The 26,569-nt window shown below is 36.3% G+C and overlaps 1 protein-coding gene across 1 annotated transcript in view; it reads right to left on the minus strand.

The window, feature by feature from the left end:
• MINDY4 (MINDY lysine 48 deubiquitinase 4) overlaps positions 1-26,569 on the minus strand; it is an 84,765-nt gene that overhangs the window by 15,889 nt on the left and 42,307 nt on the right. Inside the window, exons 14-15 of the mRNA XM_040549744.1 lie at positions 11,678-11,741; positions 9,192-9,353 (exon numbers count right to left, since the gene is read on the minus strand). Of these exons, the coding sequence (XP_040405678.1) occupies positions 9,192-9,353; positions 11,678-11,741 (226 nt within the window). The remainder of the gene's footprint in view (positions 1-9,191; positions 9,354-11,677; positions 11,742-26,569) is intronic.

Consider the following 26,569-nt stretch of genomic DNA (forward strand, 5'->3'; position numbering starts at 1 on the left):
CTGTCCAAACCACGTCCAGGTTTCTTTCTTCCAAACATAATAAAATATGATAAAGAACCACGCTACTGAACAAGTTAACTATCAGAAAATAAAGACAATCACAGGTCAGTTCTGAGACCTGTGCCTTGGCTTTGGTTAGTTTTGTGTACAGACATGGCCTCCAAAGAATCCCAAACATTATCGCTGTGGTCCACCCACCAGCTGATTGTTCCAGAACCTGTTTCTAATTTTCCTTCCACTTTAACTATCAAGAAAATTTAGTTCTACAACAATTTTTTTTTCAGACAAGTTTGTTCACATACTCTAGTGTGCTAGATAAACTGTGAGACTTCTTTAATGACCAAATAGTCCACAGTAAAGTCTAATTATTCAGCAGCCCAAATCCAAGAGATCCCTCCTTCATATACATTTAATCCATTCTCTTATTGCTTATCATCTTCTGACATACATCTGTCATGCAGAAACAAGCACACAAGTCTAATCACTAACAGCATCCATCATGTGTTCAGTTTACACTGTATTTAAACATTCCCCTACCTCTCCATCCTTCCCTGTACAATATGTCCCATATCTTTTGCAGACTTTCTTTGGTCTTTTGGCAACTATCAATATCTGCTATGAGTTCTCCTTTATAGAAGTTCTTCACTGTTTCAGTTAAACAACTTAAATAATTAGGTTGCATATTTCTCAGGATCTTATAGCACTACTTCAGCCTGCGGCTGTGAGAACTGATAATGGAGGGCATCTACATTTCTAATGTTGTACATTGCAAAAACACCTCAGAGAACAATACACTGTGCAAGACTCAAGACCAGGATCCAGTCACCCTACAGACAGGACAACACTCTAAGTCAATGGAACCTAACAAAGTTGACAGAAGAAGACTGAGACGTTCACTGACGCTTCTGAAAAAGACACTGCTGATAGTGTAGGGATAGCTGATGTAACTAATATGCACACCTGTCAAACATTCTGCAAAAGGAGATGCTTGCTAATCACAATTCCTTAGCTCCAGTCACTCACAAGGTCTTTACAACTTCTGATGGCTCACACAAGATTTTTCCTAATATATTAAAATCATGTAGAAACATCTAATCTTCTTCCCCAAGATTTATGTTGCCACTGGGACCTGTAGACCTCTAAATAACCTGACCAGATAGTTGCCAGACAAAGAACTAGAAAGAGAAGTTTGCTTTGTAATAAAGAATGCGTGGTTTGTGTTCAATCTAAGGCAGTATATATAAAAACAGAGATCAAAGTGTGGCAATGAGAAACATACACACAAAAATAAACAATCAAAACAATAACAACAAAACAAAACAGAACAAAACAAACAACAAAGAAAAAAAGCAGGAAGGAGTGGATGATATGACAAGCAAAAACTGAAAACTGGTATAAGAAATAAGGATCAATATATGGTGGACTAGTTTGAGCCCTGACGGATGAAAAAGCAATTGCTTTCACATCGCAGTTAAGGATTTATTAAGAGTGAACAATAAGAATAGGCGAGTTTAGAATAAAGAAAAAAAAAAAAGTTCCTGGCCTGACAACATCAAGAAATGATGGAACTCATTTGGAACAATCAAACAAACAAAACCCACAAAAATCTGAGAAAAGACCCAGGGACTTCAGAAAGAGCCTGTATACTGACACATCAGATGGGATCAATCTCACTTAAACATGTCTCTGGTAAATGAGATGATAAGTAAATTACATGTGTCCTGTAGTCTTTGCTAAAAACAGACAAACAGAAAAACGCTGGCTCATTGATTGGTAGTGTGCTGAATCATTCCAGTTATGCTTATGAGCATCATGGTGAGCCAAAATTGCCTTTCACCCCTCATTGTGAGGATTCTTTCGCCCATTTCAAGCATCAGTTGCTGAGTGGACTAAAAGTATGTTCTCATTTAACTGGTCCAGCTGCTGAGTGGTGAATGGTTCTTCAATTGCCTGGCCGGGTCAGTAGGTTATAAAGATTCTGGAGTACAACAGGACGTTGAAGCAGGACATTGAAGGCCAAGCATGAGCACCCAGTGCTCTGACTCCACAGGAAGTCCTTTAAGGTAGCTCAGAGTGTACATCGTCCAACAGGCACTTGCCAGAGAATGGGGCCCTTCTTTCAAGCTGTTGAATGCTGCCCTATGAGTGTACTGCTGCTTCTGACTTCCAAAGGCAAATCAGGGATATATGACTTGAATTTGTTTTATTAAATATCATTATTTTTGTTAATGGCTCAACAATGGTTTTTCTAGTTTGCAGAACATAAAAAGAATCCTATTACTTTTGCTTCTTGCAGTATCACAATGCATTAAAAATAATAACAATACTTCACTATTCAATGTTGATTTTCATGCATGCTTCTTATTCTTTTTCAGGCACAAATAAGGATAAGGTAAGGGGGGAAAGAATGAGTTAGGTGACTTTTCATGCTGCATGTTTCCAATTCATATGGAGACTTCACTAACACTAATCGCCTCCCTTACAAATCTCATAAGAATGCTCATAAATTTCACAGACACAATTCTCATCTTTGGAAAACATCAACCTTTCTAAAGCAAGCACCTTCAAAGGGCTCAATTTCAATGCTACGGGTGATCTTTTTCCACATCTGACTTCAGTGAGTACTTGCACAGTGGTGAAACTAAGTCTACAGAAAAATAGGTATTACTGGAGAATTATTTAAATGATTCCATCATGATTGTACGGTATTTCACCATCCAGATTTTATTTGCTCATTGAAGTAGGCTATCTTTCCCATGAGTAAACCAAATGAAGCAAACAAACAGCCTATTGTTTGTTCTGACAACTTTTTTTTTCCTCAGTTGCAATGACCTTTACTGCCTTAAATCAATATTAAACAATGTTCCAACAATTTTAAGACTGAAGTGTTAATGATGTAAAAACAGATACCCTCATAATAATGTTTGGGTGATAAAGAAAACCACAGACTCAGTTCACCTATTCCACCAGCATTAATAAAACAGCAGATCAACCACATTACTATTAAATTTGCATTTATATTTGCATTGCTATTATATACAATAATAATTTGCATGTTATTAAGGTACATTGTGAAGTTAAAGTTATTTCCATTAATATGTACTTGATTTCCATCAGATTAAGGTATATCCAAATAATGTTCACAACTTCTGATATTCAGAGTATGCATAACTTAATCACTATGCCCAGTCAGGCAGAAATTGAAGCTGTTTTTAGCCAGATATTTATAAACAGTAGTAGGAAACACTATTGCTATATGGGAATCCTAGATAATTTCTCTGCAGCTTTGAATACTTTTTGTTGTTGAAAAGGAAATCTATCTGATGATGAGTTGGAGGGAAAAAAGTACAAAATTAATGGAGAAGAACAGAAAGAGATGTGGGTTCAATCCCAGAACTACCAAAACAAAGAAAAGACTCCAGGAAAGCATTGTTTTTGACTAAGGTCCATAAAAGAACATAACAGTTGTGGCAAGGCATAAAGATCCCAAGGTGCCAGCTAGTCTCCAGGTCTTTTCTTTATCCTTGCCCCATTCTGCTGCTTTTCTTGTATGTCCCATTAAGTGAAGAAATGTTGAGAGAGATTCAACCCTTCATTTAGGCTTCAGGACTTTGCTATTCCTTCAGTCCATGTGGAGGAGTTTATAGTTCATTTCAGTAAGTTCCTTGACTACAACAACAAGTTCCAGTCCATTTATCTCCACCGTTTATTTGTAGGCCCTCTAACTTAGGTTGGCCCCTATGCTTTGGCTCTCTGTAAAATCAAACAAGGAAGATATGGGTATTATCAGAGATTTGGACACCCTTGTTCATCATCCATAAAAGGATTTGGCTGGACTTCTTTCCTAAGTATTTTCAGCCTATGAGGGAGTTAAAATTAGGCATAAATCCAGACCCAAATATGGGTACTTGAAATCTAAAGGGATATGTGGACAATATTTGACTTTCCATTTTCTGTTTTGTCTGTTTGCAAAGAATGAAAAATTCTTTTAAACATGTGAGGTTTATTATTACTATTGTCTTAAACAAAAATGCTGTGATTAGATTTTATTTGGAAGAATGTTGACAAGAAATCAATGCCAATATTTCAGCAATGGTGACTCTGAGAAAGAAGAAAATGGCCAGGAGGAGCACAATAGGACTTCATTAAACAAAATTTCATTTACAAGCTAGAAAGGGAGATTTAAAAAAATGGGAATGAAGAACAAACTTTCGAAATGCCCAATGTCTTGTCAGCTTTGTTTCAGTCAAACTTGTACGTATCGTGTGTTTGCTCCCGGTAGCACTCACAGAAACATAAGAAGTGTTTGAAGAAGTGTTTGGACAATGCTCTAAGACATATGATCTGATTTTTTTTTTATTGGGAGGGCGTGTTTGGGGACCCAGGACTTGGACTCGATGATCCTTGTGGATCCTTTCCAACTTGGATATTCTATGATTCTACAAAATATCTTACATGAATAGCAGGGTCACTTGCAGAAAGAATGCATCAATGAGGCACAATCTCTATTGCCTACCCATTACTGAAAAATAATTGGAAAATAAAACCAACCACCAGTTTCAATTTTGAACACACATATTTTTGTTGATGGTTTCTTAAACAAGATGTTTAAAAACCTCTTTCTAACTCTCTCCCCCCACAGCACCACCAAAGACCTGGCTTGAAGCCAGTCCAACTGACTGAGAAAGGCGCCAGTTTAGCAGACGTATTTCCCAGTGCAGAAGGTTATAGGAAGGATGTTCCACAGGGCAAATAAACAGGTGAGGTTCCACAAGACAGAGCATGTGTGCTGAATTTAATAATTCAAGTAGGTCTTGTTATAGCACAGAGTGTGCTGGTTTCATCAAAGGGCCCAAAGATAATATTTCCCATCTGTGGAATTTTAATGAATAAATTCTGTTCATTTATGCTTCTGTCTCTTTTTGAAAAGACATAGGAAAAATGTGCATGTAACTTCTTTGTCAACACTGATTTCTCTTTATTTTCAGAAATGCAAAAACTAAAAAGCAACAGCCTCTTTTGAAATATTGACAGCTGACACAGAGACTTGGATGCTGACAAGAATCAGGGTAGGGTGAGTTTGGGAGGTCAGCCGGTAGGTAGGTGGCTTAAATAATATAGCAGGACTGTCTACAAGCAGGAGGGAATCAGTGAGGACCAAGAAGAACTCGAGTCCCCTTTCAAAAGAGATGAGTAGCCATGAATACTTCCATTATTTTTTGTACAACAGTACATATTTAAAGTGCTTTCAAAAAGCATTTCAGAAGTATAGCCAAATTCACCAGCCAGTATTGTACAAACTATGAAACCAGAGATTCAGAGCACCTGTACTCTTTTCCCAGGTTAGCCACTACCTTGTTGGATGACCTTCAGAAAAGCACTTTGCATTTTGTTCATCTGTCAGCCCCCCTGTAAAATGGTAATGCAAAGCATGGATTTATTCATAAGGATCTGTACATAAATGCTAGATGTTACCATTATTATTAATATTAGTATCTTTTAAATTCTTCCTTTGAGAATGCAGACAGTTTTCTCTTTTGTCATGGTTAGTCTGGTATATAAACAATCTGGTATAAACACAAGGAACTTCTGTTTTCATCTGTTTCTACTTTTAACTTCACAATAATTTTTTAAAAGAACATATCATAGTTCTAAGTTTTTTGACCTGCAATTTTAATGTGGCATTCAGGCCAAAGACTCTGACCAAAAAGAAGGGACTTTCTCACTTATGACTGCTATAATTTTTCCTGTCCGCTTCTGTGCCTCAACCCTTTCTCTGAGGTCTCGTCCCTGCTGCAGAAACCACACAGGTTCTCTGAGACTACTACTGAAATGCTGCATGCTGCCAACCAGAAAACAGAGAGAAACCTGCACCAATTTTATGTGGGTCGAGCAGGTTTTGGAAACGTTTCATCACTTTAAACTGCATTAAGTAAATCCCAGGAAACCCAAAATCTTAATTTAATCCTCTTGGTTAAATGTGTAGGATCAGATGGAACTAATATAGCTTGAATACGGGCTTGGCACACACAGAAGAAACCCAAAGATGTGTAACTTGCCTACGGAAAAGTAACAGCAACAAACCTTTAACTCTTTTTGCATTAAAATGTGGAAATTCACTATGAAACTAAATGTTTGCATATGAATTACATTGAATGAATCCATCTGTCATTTTCAAAAAAAAAAAAGGCAACAATTACCTTACAAAAACTATACTGAGTATGATGATATGTTAGGACTAAGAGTGATGATTAGACTTTAACAATTCTAGAAAAATTACTTGAAGCGCACATTTTTCCAATCAGTAAAGATAACACATTCAGCATGATCCACTGAAATAAATTACTGGATCAGCAACAGAGGGATTCTTCAGGCAATCTTGGGGGAAAAAGGGACAGATCATTTTGGTTTTATTTGCTACTGTTGAAGTTTGACAGAAGGATTAATTCAGTTCTCATGCCCTGTAGACACGCCAATGAAACTGGATTATATACAAATACTCCACATTTTAGACAATGGAGATAAAATGATACAGCATGGATTTATTGCATCTAGCCTGAAATCTTGCATATCTCTTCCTAAATATTTTGGTAAGTAGGAAGAAGGCTATAGAAGAGCAATAAAAATAAGCTTTGAGCTTATAACAGCTTTCAACAGCTTTGTGCTGTTGAAAAAGGGAAGAACTGTTACATCAGCTTGCAAATGTCTAGTGGATGGGGATTAATTGTTTAGAGGGCAGGTTAGAGTACAAGTAAGAGTGTTAATCAGAGGAAACTAAGTAAGTGATCAGTCAGGTTTAATGTAAGAAAGAACATTCAAAGCACAAGATGTGTAGTAGATAAAAACTAAATCTTCACATTTAGTGTTGCAGGTACCTGCCAATCTCTTTTTACATTTTCTCATATTTTAAATTAGACAAGTGAGAAAAAATATAGGATCATAGTTATATACACTGCAATCAACTGAAAAATGTCTATCTGAATAGAGAAGCAAGAACTTCAGGGATACAGATTTTTAAAAGAGCACCTACTTTACAACAGGACATAAAAACTAAAAACACTGAATGTGACCTAGAGGGAGTTTTCCAACTATGTCTATGATTCACAATATATCATGCTTAGGATCTTCTTACTTCTTGGGTGAAAAAAAAAAAAAGGGAAAAAAAAAAGAAAAAAAAAGATAAATGACAGTTCTTTTCCATTCCTGGTTTCAGTTACCATCCTCATAGCCACAATGTAATTGGATGCTGGAGCTACTTAAATGTGGAGAGGAAGAAAACAGTCATTTTGAAAGACTTACAGGCAAATTCTATTCTCAGTTCCAACACAGCAAACTATCAGTGCCATTTATTTTCTCTAAATTGCTCTAAACTAGTAGGTTTGTAACAGAAAGCAGAATCTGGCCCCTCATGCTGAAGCCACAGTAGGGACTCCCCTGACCTGTGAACAAAATCCACCAGAAACTTTTGTCCTAGTCCTTAGACGGGCATGCTCTGAGACATATGAACTGAAATGCAGAGCAGATGTTCTTAATAAAAAAAAAACACAAGACAATTTGCATCAGGTGCCTAAGTGGTATAGAATCAAAACCCAAACAACAACAAAAACACAACGTGTACCAGGGCTTCTGTAACCAATTAAGAAAACAGATCACTGCTCCTGAGTCCAGCTCCCAAACTGGAAGGAAAGGACACCCACCATCATATAACTTGCAGAATAAGTGGAAGACAGTGTCTGACTGTCTGGGCAACTTTTTATTTTGTTTTCAGAGGGCAGATGAGAAAGAAATAGCTCTTACTTACACTGACCTCACTGACCATTTTGCTACTTAGAAGTCATTTTCCTCACTGGAGAATGGAAAAAATGTTATAGCAGTGTAAATCCTTTTTTTTTTTTTTTTTTTTTTTTTGAGGTTTTAAGTGTTACATTCTTTATAGGAAAGGGCAGAGAGCTTGAAATAGAAACAGAAGTTAAGATATTTTTAGTTCAGTTTGCTCTGAATAAATCTGATTTGGATACACTGATACGCTTTCTTGACTGAATTGAAACCTTATTATGATCTTGTGAATAATATAATGCATTGCATTAATTAAAAATAATAAAAATTAGATTTTTCAGTAGTAAGAAAATGTAGTTGACTTCAGCCATATGGGAAATAGTTAAAAACAAGCTTTGCTTTCAGTCACACATTAATATTAGATCAGTACAAACAAATTCTTTGCTAATCGCTTTCAAATTTGTATAGAGGCACTGACTGCAAATCCAGATGGGACCATTACAATTATCTAATCTAGCATCTAACGCAGGCAAGAGATTTTCAAATAATATCCCAGCATCAAACACAAGATTGCCTGTTTAAGGTAGAACAAGTCTTTAGGAAAGACGTCCGTTGTGATAACATCTGTTGATGGAGAATCAGGGAAATCCTTATGCAAGTTTTTCCAGAGGTAAATTAATAGTTCTTACTTCTTTGAAATTTTTAATCTATCTTTCAGTTTTCATGATAAATACAACTAAAATATTAATTTCAAAGCCATATTAAAGGGAATATTACCATTTTATAGCCAGCTTCATCAATTTTCTATTATTATTATTGCTAATACAATATGACTACTTCCACCACTACAGCATGGAGCAGACGATGCAATCAGTCTGGCTCCCCATCACATAGGAATTCATGGAAAACTGAATACTTAAGGCGAGCTTCAGCTCCAGACCCAGTCACTTATATTTATATGACTAAAATATGTACCCACATGTGAGCTGAGTGTCTCATTTCCACTATGATCAGTGGAGATTTAATGAATACAACCAGGGCAACTTGTTCTGCAAACACCTATGCTTAGTCAGGTCAACAGCTTTCATCTCCAGAGACTGCACTGACCAGGTCCTAGTTCTCGTGATGTACGTAGTAGTGTTAGTCTGTGAGCTGACTTCCACTCCAGGAGATCAGTTACAAAAACACAAGATTTAGATGCTCTAGACTACCCAAGCCATTTACAAAGGGCTGGCAGTTGTGACACAGACCTCCATCCAGAATGAAAACCATGCTCTGCCTTCGGGCATCTGAATCCTCTGAGTGGGCAACTGAATCAAGCCCATAATTTCTTAGTTGCTATATTCGCTCCAAGTCAATTTTAAATTTGTTAATTGTTTTCTTTTTAATTAAAATCAGAAGAATGCAAAACATACCTGGCAAACATCGTAGTGCTCAAAGAGAGACAGCAAACCAATATCACTGCGGCTTGTGATGCCTTTCAAGATTGTGACATTTCCATTTCCAGAATTCAGCTCTATCACATCATTGAAAACATTGGACACAGCTTTGCCAGTCAAAAGCAAGTTCACTAATTCCTGTTTGTGACATATTTAAAAACAAAAACAAAAACAAAAACAAAAAGAAAACAAACAAACAAAAAAAAAACAGCAGTTAACTATCTTGTCTGTACCAGACATTAGTACAAGCTTGATTCAGTGTTGATAAAGTTACACATATAATCACAGAATGGTTTGGGTTGGAAGGGACCTCAGAGCCCATCCATTTTCAGCCCCCTGCCATGGGCAGGGACCCCTCCCACCAGCCCAGGCTGCCCCCAGCCCCATCCAGCCTGGCCTTGGGCACTGCCAGGGATGGGGCAGCCACAGTTCCTCTGGGTGGCCTGGGCCAGGGCCTCTTCAGTCTCAGAGTGAAGAATTTCCTTCTAACATCTAATCTAAACCTCTTCTCTTTTAGTTTAAAACCATTCCCCCGGTCCTATCACTAACTGACCATGTAAAAAGTTGCTCTCCATCTTTTTTATAAGCCCTCTTTAGGTAACAAAAGGCCACTATAGAGTCTCCTCAGAGACTTCTCTTCTCCAGGCTGAACAACTCCAGCTCTCTCAGCCTATCTTTTTAGGAGAGGTGCTCCAGCCTCTGAGCATCCTCATGGCCTTCCTCTGGGTGTGTTTCAACATATCCACATCTTTCTTGTTCTAGAGATCCCAGGCCTGGATACAGGACCCCAAGTGGGTCCTCACAAGGGCAGAGCAGAGGGGGATAATCACCTCCCTCCATCTGCTGCCCTCTCCTCTGGTGATTTAGCCCAGGATGCAGTGGCCCTTCTGGGCTGCAAGCGCACACTGCTGGCTCATGACAAGCTTTTTTCCACCAAAACCTCCAAGTCCTTCTCTGCAGATGTGCTCTCAATGTGTTCTTCACCCCCTCTGTACTCATGCCTGGGATTGCCCCAAACCAGGTGCAACACCTTGCACTTGGACTTGTTGAACCTCATTAGGTTCACATGGGCCCACTTCTCAAGCTCATCCTGGTCCTTCTGGATGACATCCCATCCAATTTGCAGATCAGTGTTTTTGTTTTTGTTTAACTTAAAACATTTTGGTGTCCCTTTTTCTATACAATGAAAGCTACAGCATGAATGATTGATATAAATTAAAAGCTCTGCAGTACTATCCCAATACTTCTGCATGTGCATAGTAATGTGTTTTGTACATTGGACAAGACTTGTTAAAAGATTTTCTTGCCAGGGTGTATGTGTGTGTGTATTTGCACACATGCATGTGCATGAAGCTCAAGGAACAATGACACCAAACATTTTGTATAGCATAAGAGCCGGAAAGGGTCAGCTAGGACATAACAGCAAATAACATATGTAGCAGCATATGTTAGTCTGCTGATATGTAGCAGCAGACTGTGGTACAGCAACGAATGAATGGTTAGCTTCAGCTAACCACTAATAAATAACATATGGCAAGAAACATGAAGGAAAATAAGAATAAAGTTTCCAGAAAAAAAAAAATAAAAAATTATTATGCCCTAAAACATGACTAACACTGTTATTGTCAGTTTGGACTTTATGTATGACTTTAGAAATAACTGCACAGAGTTATATCCCAATGTTTCTCCTAGAGGACTCCCCGGAGTTTATAGGTTTTTACTGATGCTTATAGGACTTCCAAGACCACCAGTGATGTTCCACTACCTGTTTGAGGAATCACCAGGTAACCACAGCATAAAAGTCTTGTATTGATAGTACAAGAGAAGAACATGAAGCTTGCCTTTTTTCAGCCAAAATGGCAGTACATTTAATGGCTGTCACCATATTCAGACCACATAACTTATGCCCATGTCACAGTTTTCAGGTGATCCATGTCCCAGAATTTTGTGATCTACATTCCACCTTCATTCCACCTTCAGTGTTTCCAACCAGCTGGACACCTCTGCAGGCCTAGAGCCAGGCAGTGGGAGACATTTGGTACAGGGCGTGAGCTGGAATTAGACTACATGAAGTTATGAGCCTAAGTGACAGACAGCAATTCAGAATCCTTATTTTCAAGCACCATGTGTCTTTCAGATACAGCTATAATCAATGAGTCTCCAGTTTGAAGCACCAGTTAGCTTTAGTCAGCATCAGCTGTTAGCTGAGCAGGACTCATTTAACAGGCCGAAAAGCAGAGACTCTGAAAGCAAAGACAACAGTCTGCCAAAATGCAAGGATAAAACAATAAAGATGAAGATATATAACATTCTGGGGAAAAAAAGAAAAGAAAAAAAAAAAAAACAATAAAAAAACACAAGTAAGGTACTTAAAATAAGAAATGCTATCTCTTCCCAGAGTTCAGTTCACAGGTCTCTGTGCAGAGGCATATGATATGTCCAAGACTTCACGCTTAACTTACCTGAGTACAATAGCCATGGCTGCCGATCAAACGGTTCGTAAGCACATCAAAATCATTGCGCACCCTGAAAAAGAGTAGGGAATACTTAAGCACAATTGCTTCTTTTCATTTGACTTAATATCTCTAAATCTTGGGGAAAAATGCTGTTTCCCGAGTATGAATAGAACTTTACATTTTGGAATTCTTTTAAGTTGAATTTTCACACAGGGAAAAAAGAGTATATATCAACTAGACCTGTAGCAAACAGAAGTTACTTACAGCTAGACCAAAGAAAACAGCTGTAGAGGAAAGGAGAAGCCATTCTACCACAAGGTAGAACTACAAATCAGAACTACTAGACCATTTGTCTTACAGAATGAGCTAGATAAAATGTTCTCACAAATGCATGTATTTGTTATGCTGTCATTGACTCTCGGGATATATCCACAAACTGAAGATATTATCTATGCATTATACTTTCAATGAAAAGGAGAAGGAAAAAAGACTCCAGGTGTACACTTTTATAATACTGCCATGTGGTCCCTTCTATTTTATGACATCAAAGACAAAAGTCCATGAAATTGCATCATTGATAATTATGGAGTAATATCTCTCCAAACCAAGTTCCCTCTCCCATAACTCCTGGAATAATTCAATTAGTGATTGGTTGGTGCCCTAAAACATAAAATTTATAACTGATTATTTTTATCCTGCAAATATAATGTAACTGCAAATATTATTGTATACATAAATGTCTAATGTGGTTTTCAGAACAAACTGTGGACTATATTCTGGGACAGTTATGGCAATCAACTCCACACATTAATTTTATGGTTCATAAAAAAGCTACTTCTGGTCTTTAGCATAAAACATGTTGCTCTCAGTTTCTTTGGCTACATTGCTATTTCAGTGTTGATACAAAAGTAGAGAGGATGCTTAATCATCAGTTAAAAAGTTAAAACTTAGTTATTCTATAGGCATCCAATCTTCTCACTCTTGCTTGACTTGTAAAATCTTCTGTGGACCTAAATATTCATGTTTCCTGACAATAAACACAATTAAGAAAGAAAGAAAGAAAGAAAGGAAGGAAGGAAGAAAAAATAGAAAGAAAAAATAGAAGGAAAGGAAGAAGGAAAGAGTAAAGAAAGAGAAGGCTTTGTTTTGTGATAAAGTAACAGTTGAATGGATCTGGTTATACTAGAGCTAGCTTGAATTTTTCCTTCAACATGGCTATGCATGGTCTGTTAAAAAAATATCTTTTCTTTCTTTTTTTTTTTTTTTTAAAGTAAAACGCTGGGATATCTCTGCATTTACTGTCTTCACCCCAAATATTACAAAACTGTTTTTCACATGGGATTTATGTGAGTGACAAAATCGGAATGTTATGTATAACTTTCAAGATCTCCAGTCCTAATGATTCTTAGAATCATGAAAATTTGTCATAGCCATCAAATCACACCAATTCCCATTTTATTGTTAATTTGAAAGATAATTTACAAGTTAGCCTCAATTATAAAAAAACGTTATAATAACTTCTCTTGCTAGTGGGAAATCAAAGAAAAGGCCACAGAAAGTGTGCCTGTGATATGGAAAAGTCTCTCATGCAACATTGTGAGGAATGGATGGGATAATAATAATCTTTGGATTTCAGCCATTTTTTAGTTTGAGAAACAGTTTCATCTTGAAAATGCTGTTGCCCTGTTTGATATGAGTAGACTATACAATATGCGTCAGTTAGGGACGATGGGACATACGAGAAAGACAATAGGAGGAAGTTCTAATTTCATCTGTAGGTACAAACAATATGGGAGCTTAGAGGTGTATCTCAGATTTTTAAGAAGAAACACATCTGCCTTTCAAATCATCTCTGCTGATGAGGAAACAAACATCAGGCATATAGCTAGAAGATTTACACCTATTCTAAACCATTGTAAGATTATTATTCATACCTCCCAAAGACTTACCAACTTCAACGCAGGTGTATTCATTGTGTTACAATAAAAGGCATCAGCTTTTCAGAAGTGGAAGTACCCTTTGTGTATTGTAAACATACCAGATAACTACAACAATGTGTTTTGTTTTCTGCTGGACTGTGAAGAGATTCATTGATGACAAGCAAATATGAAGGATTTGTCCATTCTGGTATCTTGGCTATCAGGTGTGAAACCAGATACAACAAATAAATTGTTACCACTAATTCTACTTTGTCCCTGCATGGAATTTTCCATTTATCACTTTATAATCACATTAAAACAGAAAACCCCATTAATTTTAAGCCATGAGACTTTTAAGAATCCTGGTCATCCTCAGTACATAAGTCTAAGTGGAGTGAGGTAGAAGTATGTTGACTGCTGGCTCATAATGGTGGTCATTGCCTCAACTGGAAATATAGTAATCTTTGAAACTACTCAATTAGAAAACAAGACATTATTTTGAAAATCTCCTGAAGAAATATATGAAATTAAACGTATTCAAATACACTTAAGCACTGTCTTCAATAGGAAGACATTCTTGAGCCAGTTCTTGAGCCAGTTCATGAACAAAAGAGTGATAATGAGATCTGCTAAATTTCAGATCAGTCCATAAGATCTCACATGACTTTTACCTACTCAGATTGACATAATAGTGGGCATGAAGTCTTGCTTTCAACCTTTGCTATGTTTTAGTTTTTGCCCCGAGTCTCGTTCAGCCGCTGAATTCTCCATTCAGTGGTGATTGAACTTCTTCGTTCAGATTTTCTGATGCATTGAAAATATGTGGACATATTTTATATGTTCACAGAACCTAAAAAACATGGCAAAACTCATCTCCATGTAGTTTAATTAATTTGGTACTTTTTAAAATATATATATATATTTTTAAATTAAAATCATGGTGAGATATTTACATCATAGGGCATAACTTTTTCATCATTCAGTTTGCAACCAATTTTTTTTCTTTTTTAGTGTGTATTCAATATATAATATAACAATTATATAAATAATAAATTAAATAATTTTATAGTAATATAATATAATGTGTTTTCTTATATAATATTTATATTTTCTCATTATTTTTATATAAAACTACTGTGTTATTATGTGGCAAAGCTAAAAATGCATACGTGGCTTTGGAGCCAGCAGCTGGGGAAATCTTGTCATGACAGAAATCAACCAAAAACATGTGGTGTGAAATGTACGTATTTTTTCACAGTTTCTAATGCTGATAGTTTTAGGGCAGGAATGCCTGAAACAGTCTTTCCAAAAATATGATCATATATTGTAAATTTAATTTTCTTCATGTTCCTGTTGATGATTCTGTGCTAATATTCAGCCTTGATGAAACTGCTAATTTGAAGTTAAAAAATCACAGAAGAAAAAAACACTGAAAGATTTTTTATAAAAACAAAAACAACACAAAATCAACTAATGCATTTACTGAGGGTTTAAAGTACTGGAGATGTATAGATGTTCTGAGTCAACCCTTCCACGGGTCTGAACTGTGACATAACTTACTGACATCAAGGCAGCTGTGACAGTTCCTATTAGTCAGAAATTTGCCTCATGTTTTCAACACGCTCATCCATTCTGGGATATACACATTATTAAAAAAAAAAAAAAATCTTCTAAGAGCTTAGGACAGATGGAGAAAAATAGTATACTTAGATGAAACTGTAAAAGCAGTATAAGCCTTAGCACTGATAGGGTGTTGATAAATTATTGTGAATTGTAGCACTCTACTGAAGCTTTAAAGTGTATAAATACAAATCCAAAACATAAACATTTTGAGCACTGTAATCAGATGAACTTTTTCTAAATAACACTAAGTTAGATAAATAAAACCTTTTAAAAATGCTTCATACACACATATTCGCAATGTATTTCCAGGAAAACCCTTGCCAAGTCTTTAATGGAGAACATCTGAACATTGCATATTAAATACAAAAGTCACAGACAAACTTAACAATAGGAAGAATTCCAGCCTATCACTAAACGAGCTGGTTAATGCTAGTTATTTTAACCTAGATATCATTCAGATTGATAGCAACTTCAGAACACACCAAAATGAAATAATATAAAGCAAACAAATGGTGCATTTAAGTAAGTGCTAGCTGTTTTAAAGCCCTTAACTCTGTGGCAAAGCTGTAATTGAGAATTGGTGACCTCACTTTGTTCATGGCAACAGACAGCTATATTAACAAACACACAATTACAAGTCTACTCCCAAAATAGAATTTGGGTTGGGAGGGAGAAAAACTCCTCTTCAAGCACGAGGATTTCAAATAATTACAATGGGGATGTGGAAAATGACAGGATGGGTGACTGGCTTATTGTGTAAATGTTCCTTTTTTTTTTTTTTTTTTTTTTTATACTGGCACACTGCAAAGGTTATAAATGAATGCTTAAAAAAGAAGGGAAGAGCCCCTCTGTTAAAAATAAATAAATAAATTGCTGTTTGGGATGCAAACCAATAAAAGCAAGGAAGTGGTTTCAATTCTTCATTTATCACTTTTTTCACATGCCTGATAATTTCACAAAGTTCTTGAAAGGTACACGTACTCGTGTAATCATGCACGTTTAATTCATCAGCTCTGCTGCTACAGGGTGCTTACACCATATAAGAAGTATTTATATTTCAGAGGGATAGGTCTAATGCAGAAAGTGATTAAGCAATTGGCATATTCAATCCATCGTTCCATTTCTCAGAATAAATTATCTTTCTTATGGAATGCAACATGTCCCTCTGAGCTGAGCACATTACGGAAAGATATTAAACTAGGATCTTTTTAACCACTATGACCTTATGTTTAGCAAATGGAGCTGAATAGTACATAGTATAAGAGGAGACTGGCTGAAATTTGGCAAAAATGTGACCGTTTTCATTACTGCTCTACTTTTTAATAGAATCAGACTTCTATTTTGCCTCTTTGGAGATCTTTTAAAAAAATATATCTTATGCCCCTAAAATCAAAAGTGTTCATTTCTGAAAGGCTTTGATTTCCTCAAGGAAAGGGAAAAAACAAGACTGGGAAGATGACGAAGCTAATTTGTCACTTAGGGATGGGCTAATTTTTTATATCTAAAGATGAACACATAGTCTTCAGCTAATCGTTCTTGGCTTCTTTACATTTCAGTATGTGGAAAAAAAGTAGTAAGTCCTGAAGTAATTTACAGGACCTTGTAAATAATGTGCAGAGCAGAGGAAGAAACTACTGGGAAATGCTTTTTCACTGTCTGATGAATGTGAACGGAGCCTACCATGATTTGGGTATGAGCATCTAATTGTTACATAATGAGGTCTGGAAAGATAAATCATACTCACGAATACGTCAGCATTGCAGACAGACTGAGTATATATTTTTAGTTTACAACCTGAGAAATACAGTTGCTATAGAAATAACAACTCCTAGCTAGCTTTGACAAAACTGTCCTTGCTCAGACAAGCCAACTAAAAGCAATGCATGAACAGCCACTTTCGAATTATCAGTTTGCTTCAAGTTTTAACTTGACAATGACAGAAATTGAACATTTTGTTTCTTGAGTTTACACTTTTCTTCTATTGCTTTTGTTGGCAGTAGTTCTTTTAAAGGAGAAAATATGACCCTGGAAACATGCAAAAGATGACTTCACAGACAGAATAGGTGAGTTCATCTCATGGTAAGTTGAGCTGTACAAAGATAGAGTGGAACCAGAAAGAGTTCAGAGGGCCAGAAGAAACCCCTGTCAAATGGACCAGCTTCCCTATGAGAAGTGACTGTACAGGCCATATACAGACAACTTATAGCCATAGCTACAAAAGGAGACAACTGATGTGTTACAACAGAGGATCAAAAATTTCTCAATGATAAGGAAATGAATAAAGAATGCGTACTCAGCACTTTTCATAACATGAACTAGGCAACACTCTGTAGACTTAACAGGCAAGCAGTTCAAGCTAACAAAAGGAAAAACTTTATCACAAGGCACATAATTATATTGGGGAACTCATTGCCACAGGATGTTGTGGAGGCCAAAAGAATAAAAGGGTTCAAAAAGGGTTTAGACAAATTCATGGAGGATAGGTTCATCAAGGGCTAATAAACTCAGTGGTCCGGATACAACTGCCAGCTTAGGAAGTCTCTGAATTACTGACTGTCGGAAACATGGAGAAAATACCAGCACAATAATTGCTCTATATTCACCCCATTTCTTATGCAGTTTCCTTCAGCAGCTACAGCTTTCCACTGTCAAAGACAGCCTACTAGGCTGGATGGACCTTTGCTTTAATCCTAAATGGACAGTCTTATTAAATCCACATATCTCAGATAATTGTCAGCTTGATGCTCTGCATTTACATAAGCCACAATGTGGACTATAGCCTCGGATAATGTTGAGCTGCAGACACAGGGACAGGAAGATGACATTTTCTGTATCTGTCTGGTAAACTCTGGCCATCCCATATCTCCTTCACAGATAACCACATTTCTTAGTTGCTTCTTGGTTTCTCATACTTTTTGCAGTGGTAGCTTAGGAACCTGAAATCTAATTATAGTTTGACTAGGTTTATTGAGTCACAGACTAAGTTTACTGATGTATTTTCATTTTGTGCAAATATTGTCCTTTAAATTAAATAACTCTTCTCAGTCCTTCTTGTTTCCTTAGGCACACTTCCCTCTTATATTGTAGAAAATATTCACGGCCTGTCTCATTTTTTTTTAATTTTTTTTTTTTAGGCTAGAAAAGATAAACACTTTTTTTTTTCTCCTTTTATAAGGCAAATTTCTCATTACCCTGGTCTTCTCTTCACCAACACTTCTTCTGTCTTTAATGGGTAAGCCAATGGGTAACACAGTATTTCAATGAGGATATATCAGTGCCTTGCACTATTCTGTAATATTTCTTCACCTCCTCAAACTATTGACTGTAATACATCCTAAGAGCAGATCCAATGCTATTTTATATTGCTGGCTCAAAGACATCCTGTGCTCCACAACTTTTCTCAACTCTTTACCCTTCCATTTATAACTCATGGACCGTGACAGCACAGCAGTGAGTACTCTCTGTTTGCACAACCCTGTAGTTTCTGCAGTTAAAAAAAATAAATCTTTTTTTATTACCCTCAGCATGAAGCAGAGCCAACTCTTTCTGTACAACATGATTCCTTTTCTGTATTGACAGTGCCTTTCAATTTTGATTCATCAGTACATTTCATTAGCACACCACTCCCTTCCCAACATAATTGAAAAGAATATTAGGAAAGATTAATCTCAGACTGATCACTGATGAACTTTATCAGTAACCTTCTCCTTGCTGATAACTCTTCTGAGCACCTTTCTTTATCATCCATACAATTTTTAAAAGATTTCTTATCTTCACATTAGTAAATGAATTCTCATGTGGCATGATATCAAATGCAAAAACATCTTATTATCTCACCCCTAACTAATTTTATTCTGATGTTATTAGTTGTTTGTTTTTTTTTTTCCAGTTTAACTAACAATTCACTGATTCTATAATTGCATGCTTACTGAAGTTCAGATAGAATTCATCTATTTAATTTCCCATTTTAAAAAAGCTGTTCTTTATCAAAGTAGAATATTAGTTCAGTCTTGTATAACCTATCTTCAGTAAAATCAGACTGCATTCTCCACCATTTTCCATTTACCTCTGCAGCTAGTTACTCTCTTTTCAGAATTTTGCCTATAGCTTTTCAATGTGCTGAGTTAAAGACTAAGTTGCTTGATTTGTTTTTCCATCTTTCTTAAATGTAGGCATTGTTTATTACTACAGTTATATGGTGACCTCTACTGTGAAAAAAAGACATTAAGCATCTTTGTCATTGTACCTGTTAAGTGTTAGTTTTGCCAGTGTTTGGAGATGCATAGTATTCACTTCTCCAGATTTACTGCACCAGAGATACAAGGTAACTGCATGTTTTAATGGGTCAAGCCATATACTCTGACAGAGCAAGTAAGCTTCCAGTATAAAGCCCATTCATAATGTCTGACAAAGCAAGAGATAGCTCAGAAAATCTTGCATAAATTTAGAAGTAACACCTAGGCAAAAAGATATCTGGCATATTTTTCCATTGTGTGACCATCACTTTTTTAGCTTGTTCCACCTCCCACGTAATTAATACCATTTCTATGCATGGATTCCAATTAGTCATCCTGACCATTCCCCATATCATTCTCCTTACTGAAATTTAAGACAGAACATCCATTTAGATGTGGGGCATTCCTTATATTATTCCTAATATCAGCCACATTCACCCAAAACTAAAACATCACACTTTCCTGATATCTTCTTATTGATGTTATAAGGGAACTGCTTGTTAATTTCCTTGACAAGGTTTGAGTCTGATCTTGTCTAAATCACATTATTCACCAAAATTCAGACTAACATTGCTAGAGCTATTTGTTGTTCACCACACTTTTTTCATTCATTTGAATTCTTTCTTTATTGCTCAGAGGATTCTCCAGAAAATGAGCTAACCTTTCTTCTTTTCAGGCATTCATGCTCTACGATTTATCCTGATTTGTTCTAGATGGAACTAGATGTAACAGGGGGAACAATAATGATTTTCCCCCTGTTGCCATGTGAAACCTTTCTGTTGCATATGCATAGCAAACAACCTGCCTCCCTGCACACTATCCAATTCTCAGTTCTATGGACCTATGCTGGTTACAGGCTTCCTGAATTTTATTAACAGGGAGACAACGGTCACATGCTGCTCTATTATTTGTGTAAATCCTAGCTCTTTTCCCTTTTTCTCTCCTTTCTTTCTTTACTTCTTTCTTTCTTCCTTTCTCCCTTTCTTCTTTTTCTTCCTTTTTCTTTCTTTCTTTCTTTCTTTTTCTTTCTTTCTTTCTTTCTTTCTTTCTTTCTTTCTTTCTTTCTTTCTTTCTTTCTTTCTTTTTCTTTCTTTCTTTCTTTTTCTTTCTTTCTTTCTTTCTTTCTTTCTTTCTTTCTTTCTTTCTTTCTTTTCATTCTTTCCCAATATATCAATCTCTTACCTAGTGAGATGTCAAACGGAAAGAATGCAACAACCCAGGACATCCTCTTTGTTTTTGTGATTCTTCTGCATTTGGCTGTGTTTGGTTTCATTTTTTCTATTTCCTTATCACTAACTTTTGTTCTTTTTTCTTCAGTTCAGCAAACTTCTTTACATCTAATGCAATTCTTCCTCTTCTTGCCTTTGTGGTCATGTTTCCCCTTGGGTCCCATTCTGTATCTAACAGGCTCTATAGCTTGCTTATCTCTAGATCTTATTGGCAGATGCATATGTTTGTGTTGAGTCACACCCTATTCTCTTTTATCTTGTCTTCAAAATTCCATTCTACCATCATCTCTAGCTTTATTCTTTAGTCCATGGATCATCTCTTCCTCAAGTGTTGTAAGGTGACAGTTCAACAGCTCATACATCAATACATTCCACAGCTTATCCAAGTTTGAGAGAATACAAATCATAGCTTCAGATCTGTCTCTCATCCTCCTTTGAATGTTATTGAGGTTGTCTCAGTTACTACCCCTGACTTCTTGTCTTTCTTTGAAGGAGAAATATTAACTTCTTACAAGCAAACTCCCTTGTTTATTGCCTCTTAGCAGCTGAAGCTGCAATCTGTGCTTCATTAAGATTCCACTTAATAAAAACAATGCCTGTCCAGTGATCACTCAGCTAGAAGGGCCTCTGTCCAGTTCATACAACAGAGCACCAAAGACATGAAAGATCCTGAGGACTGCATGCAACCTATCAAGCAGCAGGTACAGAAGTTCACTTACCCAAATAAACAAGGACTTGATTCTTCCCTACCAAGGTCTGGATCCCACACTAACTCTCCTATTTATTGTCCTCTCACTGCTCTTGATAAATCTAATCTTGTGCTTCCTCCATGTTGTAAAGTCTCAAACGGGTCTTAGAGAGATCCGAGACTCCCAAATATGGATTAGTCTGTTAGGTCTACTTGCTTGATTTTTTGCACTATAACATAATTAGCAGCTGTTTCCCCTTAAAAATAACTGCTTCCCTATCTTTTTCAAAAACCAAAAGACTAAGTGGTAAAATACATGATGACATGTACTTATATTAGAGAGCTGTAAACACTGAGTGAAAACTGGTCACGCGTAATTTCCCCTTGCTGATGGTCTTCCAGGCGTTCTCAAGCAGGGGGAAACTGATTATGAAAAGCCATTTTCCCAGAAAACTGGCTAATAAAAAAAAGGCATATTTCCATCAAGAACTGAGTATGCCTCATGTGACTGGATCTTTTATGTGAACTTGTAATTGCTTTTGCCATTGGACAAGCCACATGAACATTTCACAGAAAGCCGTTTTTCACAAGCTAAACAACATGAGGAGATTTTAAAATGAGAATAGGTGTACTTTAGGGGAACTCTAAATTAGCGAATGGCTCTGCGACAGGAAAAGGTGTCAGTTAAAGAAAATGGATTGAGGGTGGAGGACCCATTGTTCCACCCACGATTCATGTGCCAACACAATACCACTTTCTTTTTAATGTCCTATGTGACTGAAAGAGGTTAAATGTAAAGTAACGTCAGAATCTGGGTTATTTCACAGTGAATGATATAACTGGGAAAGATACAGAAGAAAATGGCTTGATAAAGATTACTACAGTGATGCTTATCTGATGTTATACCTTTCTTGAAAAAAAGTTATCTCACCAGGTAAAGACAGTCTTACTGTTGGGCCGTAGTCTTTCTCTCTGTTTGACAGAGGGCTTCTGATCTTTATTACAGCTCATAGGTATTGCTGTACTATAAATAAATAGTGTAAATAGTGTAAATATGTAACAGTACAGCTCACAGTGAAATGCTGTCCTACAAAGATAGGATGAGTGAAGACAGAATGGTTATATTGTACCGAAGCAGGAAGATCCTTGGCATATGTCTTGCAACCAAATAGAGAAGTAAAACCAAGTTGATGAATGGATATATGTGAGCACAGTACATGGCATAATAATGACAACAGTGCAAAATTCTTCCAAGATCCTCTGAGCACCTAAAAATCATATTCTCCAGATGAGCAATTTGCTCATTTAGGAAGGTATACTGTATACTGGTTCTACAAATCCTGAATCTAGATGCTCTGCATAGTCAGAGAGGGATTGTAGCCACTGGTCCTTTAGCCTGTCTGATTAGGCTTTCCTTTCATGTGAAGTCTACACAAGTCAAAATTTCTCCCTCCTATAACATGTCTAGTGCAGCTTGGCTTCATTTATTATGGAAAGGATTTATTTTATTTATTTATTTATTTATTTATTTGCAATGGAATATGTCTACTGAACAGCCATCAACATGATTTGTTGCATTTATTACAAGGAAGGGTTAGAAAGAAAGATTAAGTTCAGAAAAATGGTACCACAGGAATGAAGACTAAATGCTCAAGAACACAGAATCTACCCTTAACTGTATGACTCCCCTTAGTAAAAAAATCTGTTAGATGGTGGAAGATTTCAGAAAACTAGGTAAGATTACTAAATTACTAGTAACTAAGAACAGACTTAGTAGGTGTGATGAGGCCTCGATTCATAAGGAATCTAACCATTATCTCACTTAATAAAAAGGCATTAGCTTTTGAAAAACAAAAACAAACCAAACAAGCCAACCAAACAAAAACAAACAAAAAGCTCACAACACCAAAATCTGCGAAGATCACAAAGGGAAACAATACAAATCATTTTGAAATGGGTCTGTACAGTTTTATAGAAGAGAAATGGCTACAGCAGGCTAGTTATTAGATTTGTGAGATCACATTAAAGAAAAATGTGTGGACTCATATTTTACTAAGTTTATTAGTAAGTGGCGAGTCTTAATGAAGTGCAAAGCCTCCTCTTGACTTGTAAAATCACTCTTTTTTTTTTTTTTTTTTCCAGATGGTGCCATTGTTTTCTTAATTCTCACAAAAACAAAAAAGTGAAGAGAGAGCCAAATGACCAGTGCTGACTGCAGCATTACATTTGCAGTCTGCTACCAGTAAGTGATAAAGTATCTGTGCACGAGTCAACCAAAGAGACTGCAAACAATGCTGATTTGATTGTACTGGCCAGCATATTTGTGAGTAACGCAGTGGCAGTGAGTCTGTCTTTCAGATGAGGCTCTCTTTAGTGTCTGCAGGTAGCTTGCAAATGGCAATACACTGCTTTTCCACAAAGGAATTTGACCTAAGGCATTTTCTTAGCTCTAATAGGTTCTAGTAATGATGGTTTTATTCAATAAAGTTATTACACAGATTAAGAAAAATATAGCAATGAAAACTGTGTGTCTGGTTGGCAAGAGGCAGAAATTTAAAGGCTATTTGATGAATAGATCAAAGCCAGCTACATCCCAATATAGCAAGGGTTTTGCATGGATAAGCACAATAAGGTGTGGAAGTACAAAGTGTTAGATGTGATGAGATGGTCCACACGGGAGCTTGTAGCCTGCTTTTTAGCTTGGTCTCTCCAAGGTACATGGAAAATATCTCGTGGCTGTTAACAACATGAAGATTTTAGTATGTAGTTTGCACATTCAGGAAGATCAGTCCCCTGAGCAAGTGTAACACATCCACTATTTTTTAATTCTTCGTTGGTTGTAAAAAAAAAAAAAAAAAAAAAAAGAGGTTACAATTGTTAGTGACTAGCATTCTTTCCTGTACCAGAAGCAACAACACGTTCTGAGCAACTTCCTCAGGAATTCTCACTCCTCTTTGGCCATTTGTTATCAGTTCTACCAGTGATGATCATTAGTGTATGAAGTATGATAAACTCATTAGCAAAATCTACAAAGCAGTGCGAAACTCTGCATTTCCTGGCTGTGTGGGCCCATTAAATAAAAATACTTAGGGTTTCGGTGATTTAGAGTAATAGACCTAGCTGCAATCTGGAATTTCTGTTTACAAGAAAAAATCGATAACAACCTAAAAATCATGGAGCCAGACCAAAGTCAGCCTAAGCCAGCATCCAGTCAGTAGCAGCAGCAAACGTCAAGGTAGAACAAAAAAATGGGCCACATGGGGGCTACATTCAGGCAGATGGGTTTAAAGGAACTGAAGCATGCACCTTCCAGTAAATTTATGTGAATTTCTTGATACTTCTGGCCTCCTCATCTCCCAGTACCAAAAGTTACTTATGTTACAGATGAAAAAGTAGCATGGTTTTAATTTTTTTTTTTTAATTTTTAAAGATTTTTAAATCTGAGGTTTGATAATTTCCCTGACAACCATGTTTTTAGACTCTGTGATACAACATATAATCATTCCAGATTAAACCTTGTCATGGATTTCCACATATTTATCACATCCAAGTTGTCCCTCTTCAATGCTGTTTAATCTGTTCTCGCACAGAAGCTACTCCACACTAAAGGGAAACGTTCTAGTTTTTGTCTTCCAGTGTGTTTGGGTTCTATTGTGTTTTTACTGACCAGGGGAGACAAGACTACATGCAAAATACATACAGGAGAAGTTTGTGTATTTATGCAAACACATAAAGTCAAAATCTCTTTTCTTATCACCCTAATGCCCAACACATTATTTCATTTTTGGCTATCATAGAAAATTGGACTAGTATATTCAGAGAACTACTAGTAATGGTGCCAGAATTTCTCTCTTTTTACATAATAATCTTTTTAAAGCCCATCACTAGGTTAAAATAGTTGAGACTGTTTTTTCATCATGTATAATTTTTAGCAATATTAACACTTCACGTCACCTCCCATTTTATTGACCAGTCACTATAAGACAGAATTATTTGACTACATGTTGTATACTGTGTAGAGCCTCTTCATGAGTAGTCATTTAGATTTTCTTTATATACAGGGGAGATAACAGCATTTCAGAAGATGATTTATCTCATTCTAAGGTTGATATTTGATATGTCAAATGAATCACAACCTTTTTCTCCTTTTTTTTTAAGCATAAAGGGAGCCTAGATCGAAATATTTCCATAGAATGTAAATAAAGATAAGATACAACTTTATCCTCAAAATAGCAAAAATCTAAGAAATAGGAGTCTAAACTAGTCATTCCCTCTCCAAACTCAATGGAAAAAGATAGGCACCGCCTATCAGCAATTCTCCTCAGGTTTCTTGACATCTTTAGATGGGATGACTCTCTTAGAGAATGTTCTCTCTTTTCACTGATTACAGAGGGAGCTGGGAGGCATAATTTTAGAAGGCTAAACTTAAGATGACATTCTTCCATTGCTGGCAGTATTGAGATCCTTCCGAACATCCAGAAGTTAGTCACAGAATAAAGAAGGTACAAACAGGTTTGATCCTTGTGAACACCAGCAACTACTGCAGCCATCATTCCCAATTATTTGGCAGGATTACAACAGCATGCGGTCTTCCATCTGTACAAGTGTGGAAAGCATCTGTCCGCAGATCTGATTGCTCTAAGGAAATCTGTATCCTTCATTTAATAAACCTCACCATTTAGTCTACATTCAGTGTTCTGTCTTTTAACCACTAATGAATGCTTCCCCACCATACAAAATAATGTTATTATTTTATTCTAATTATGTCCTGAATTGAAAGCTTAAGTAAATATTCATGAAACAGAAAATATTGGGAAGAATTTTCTGACAGAGAGAAACATTTCATTACTTGTTAATCAAAATGCCAATGTTACATTTGTTGAATCAAATGTAAATGCTTTGTTTTCTTTTAGTTGGACATACATACCTCAGTATCTTACACAATTGTGTTTTATGATAACCTTGGTGTAAGACTATTCCATCCTTAGGCTACAACTATCTTACAAATAATATTAATTAATTATAAATGAGAGATTTACCTACTTTTACCTCCTGACAGTCAACATTGTGGTCACATACTAAAGCATTTTAACATGATTTGAGAAATTAAAATATGCCAATATCTTAACAAAAATTAAATAATTTATCTAGCTTTTTCAATAGAATATGCACACAAACCAGGACAATTGAAACTTGGCATTTTC

Source organism: Cygnus olor, chromosome 2 (assembly GCF_009769625.2).
Source record: "Cygnus olor isolate bCygOlo1 chromosome 2, bCygOlo1.pri.v2, whole genome shotgun sequence".
NCBI lineage: Eukaryota > Metazoa > Chordata > Aves > Anseriformes > Anatidae > Cygnus > Cygnus olor.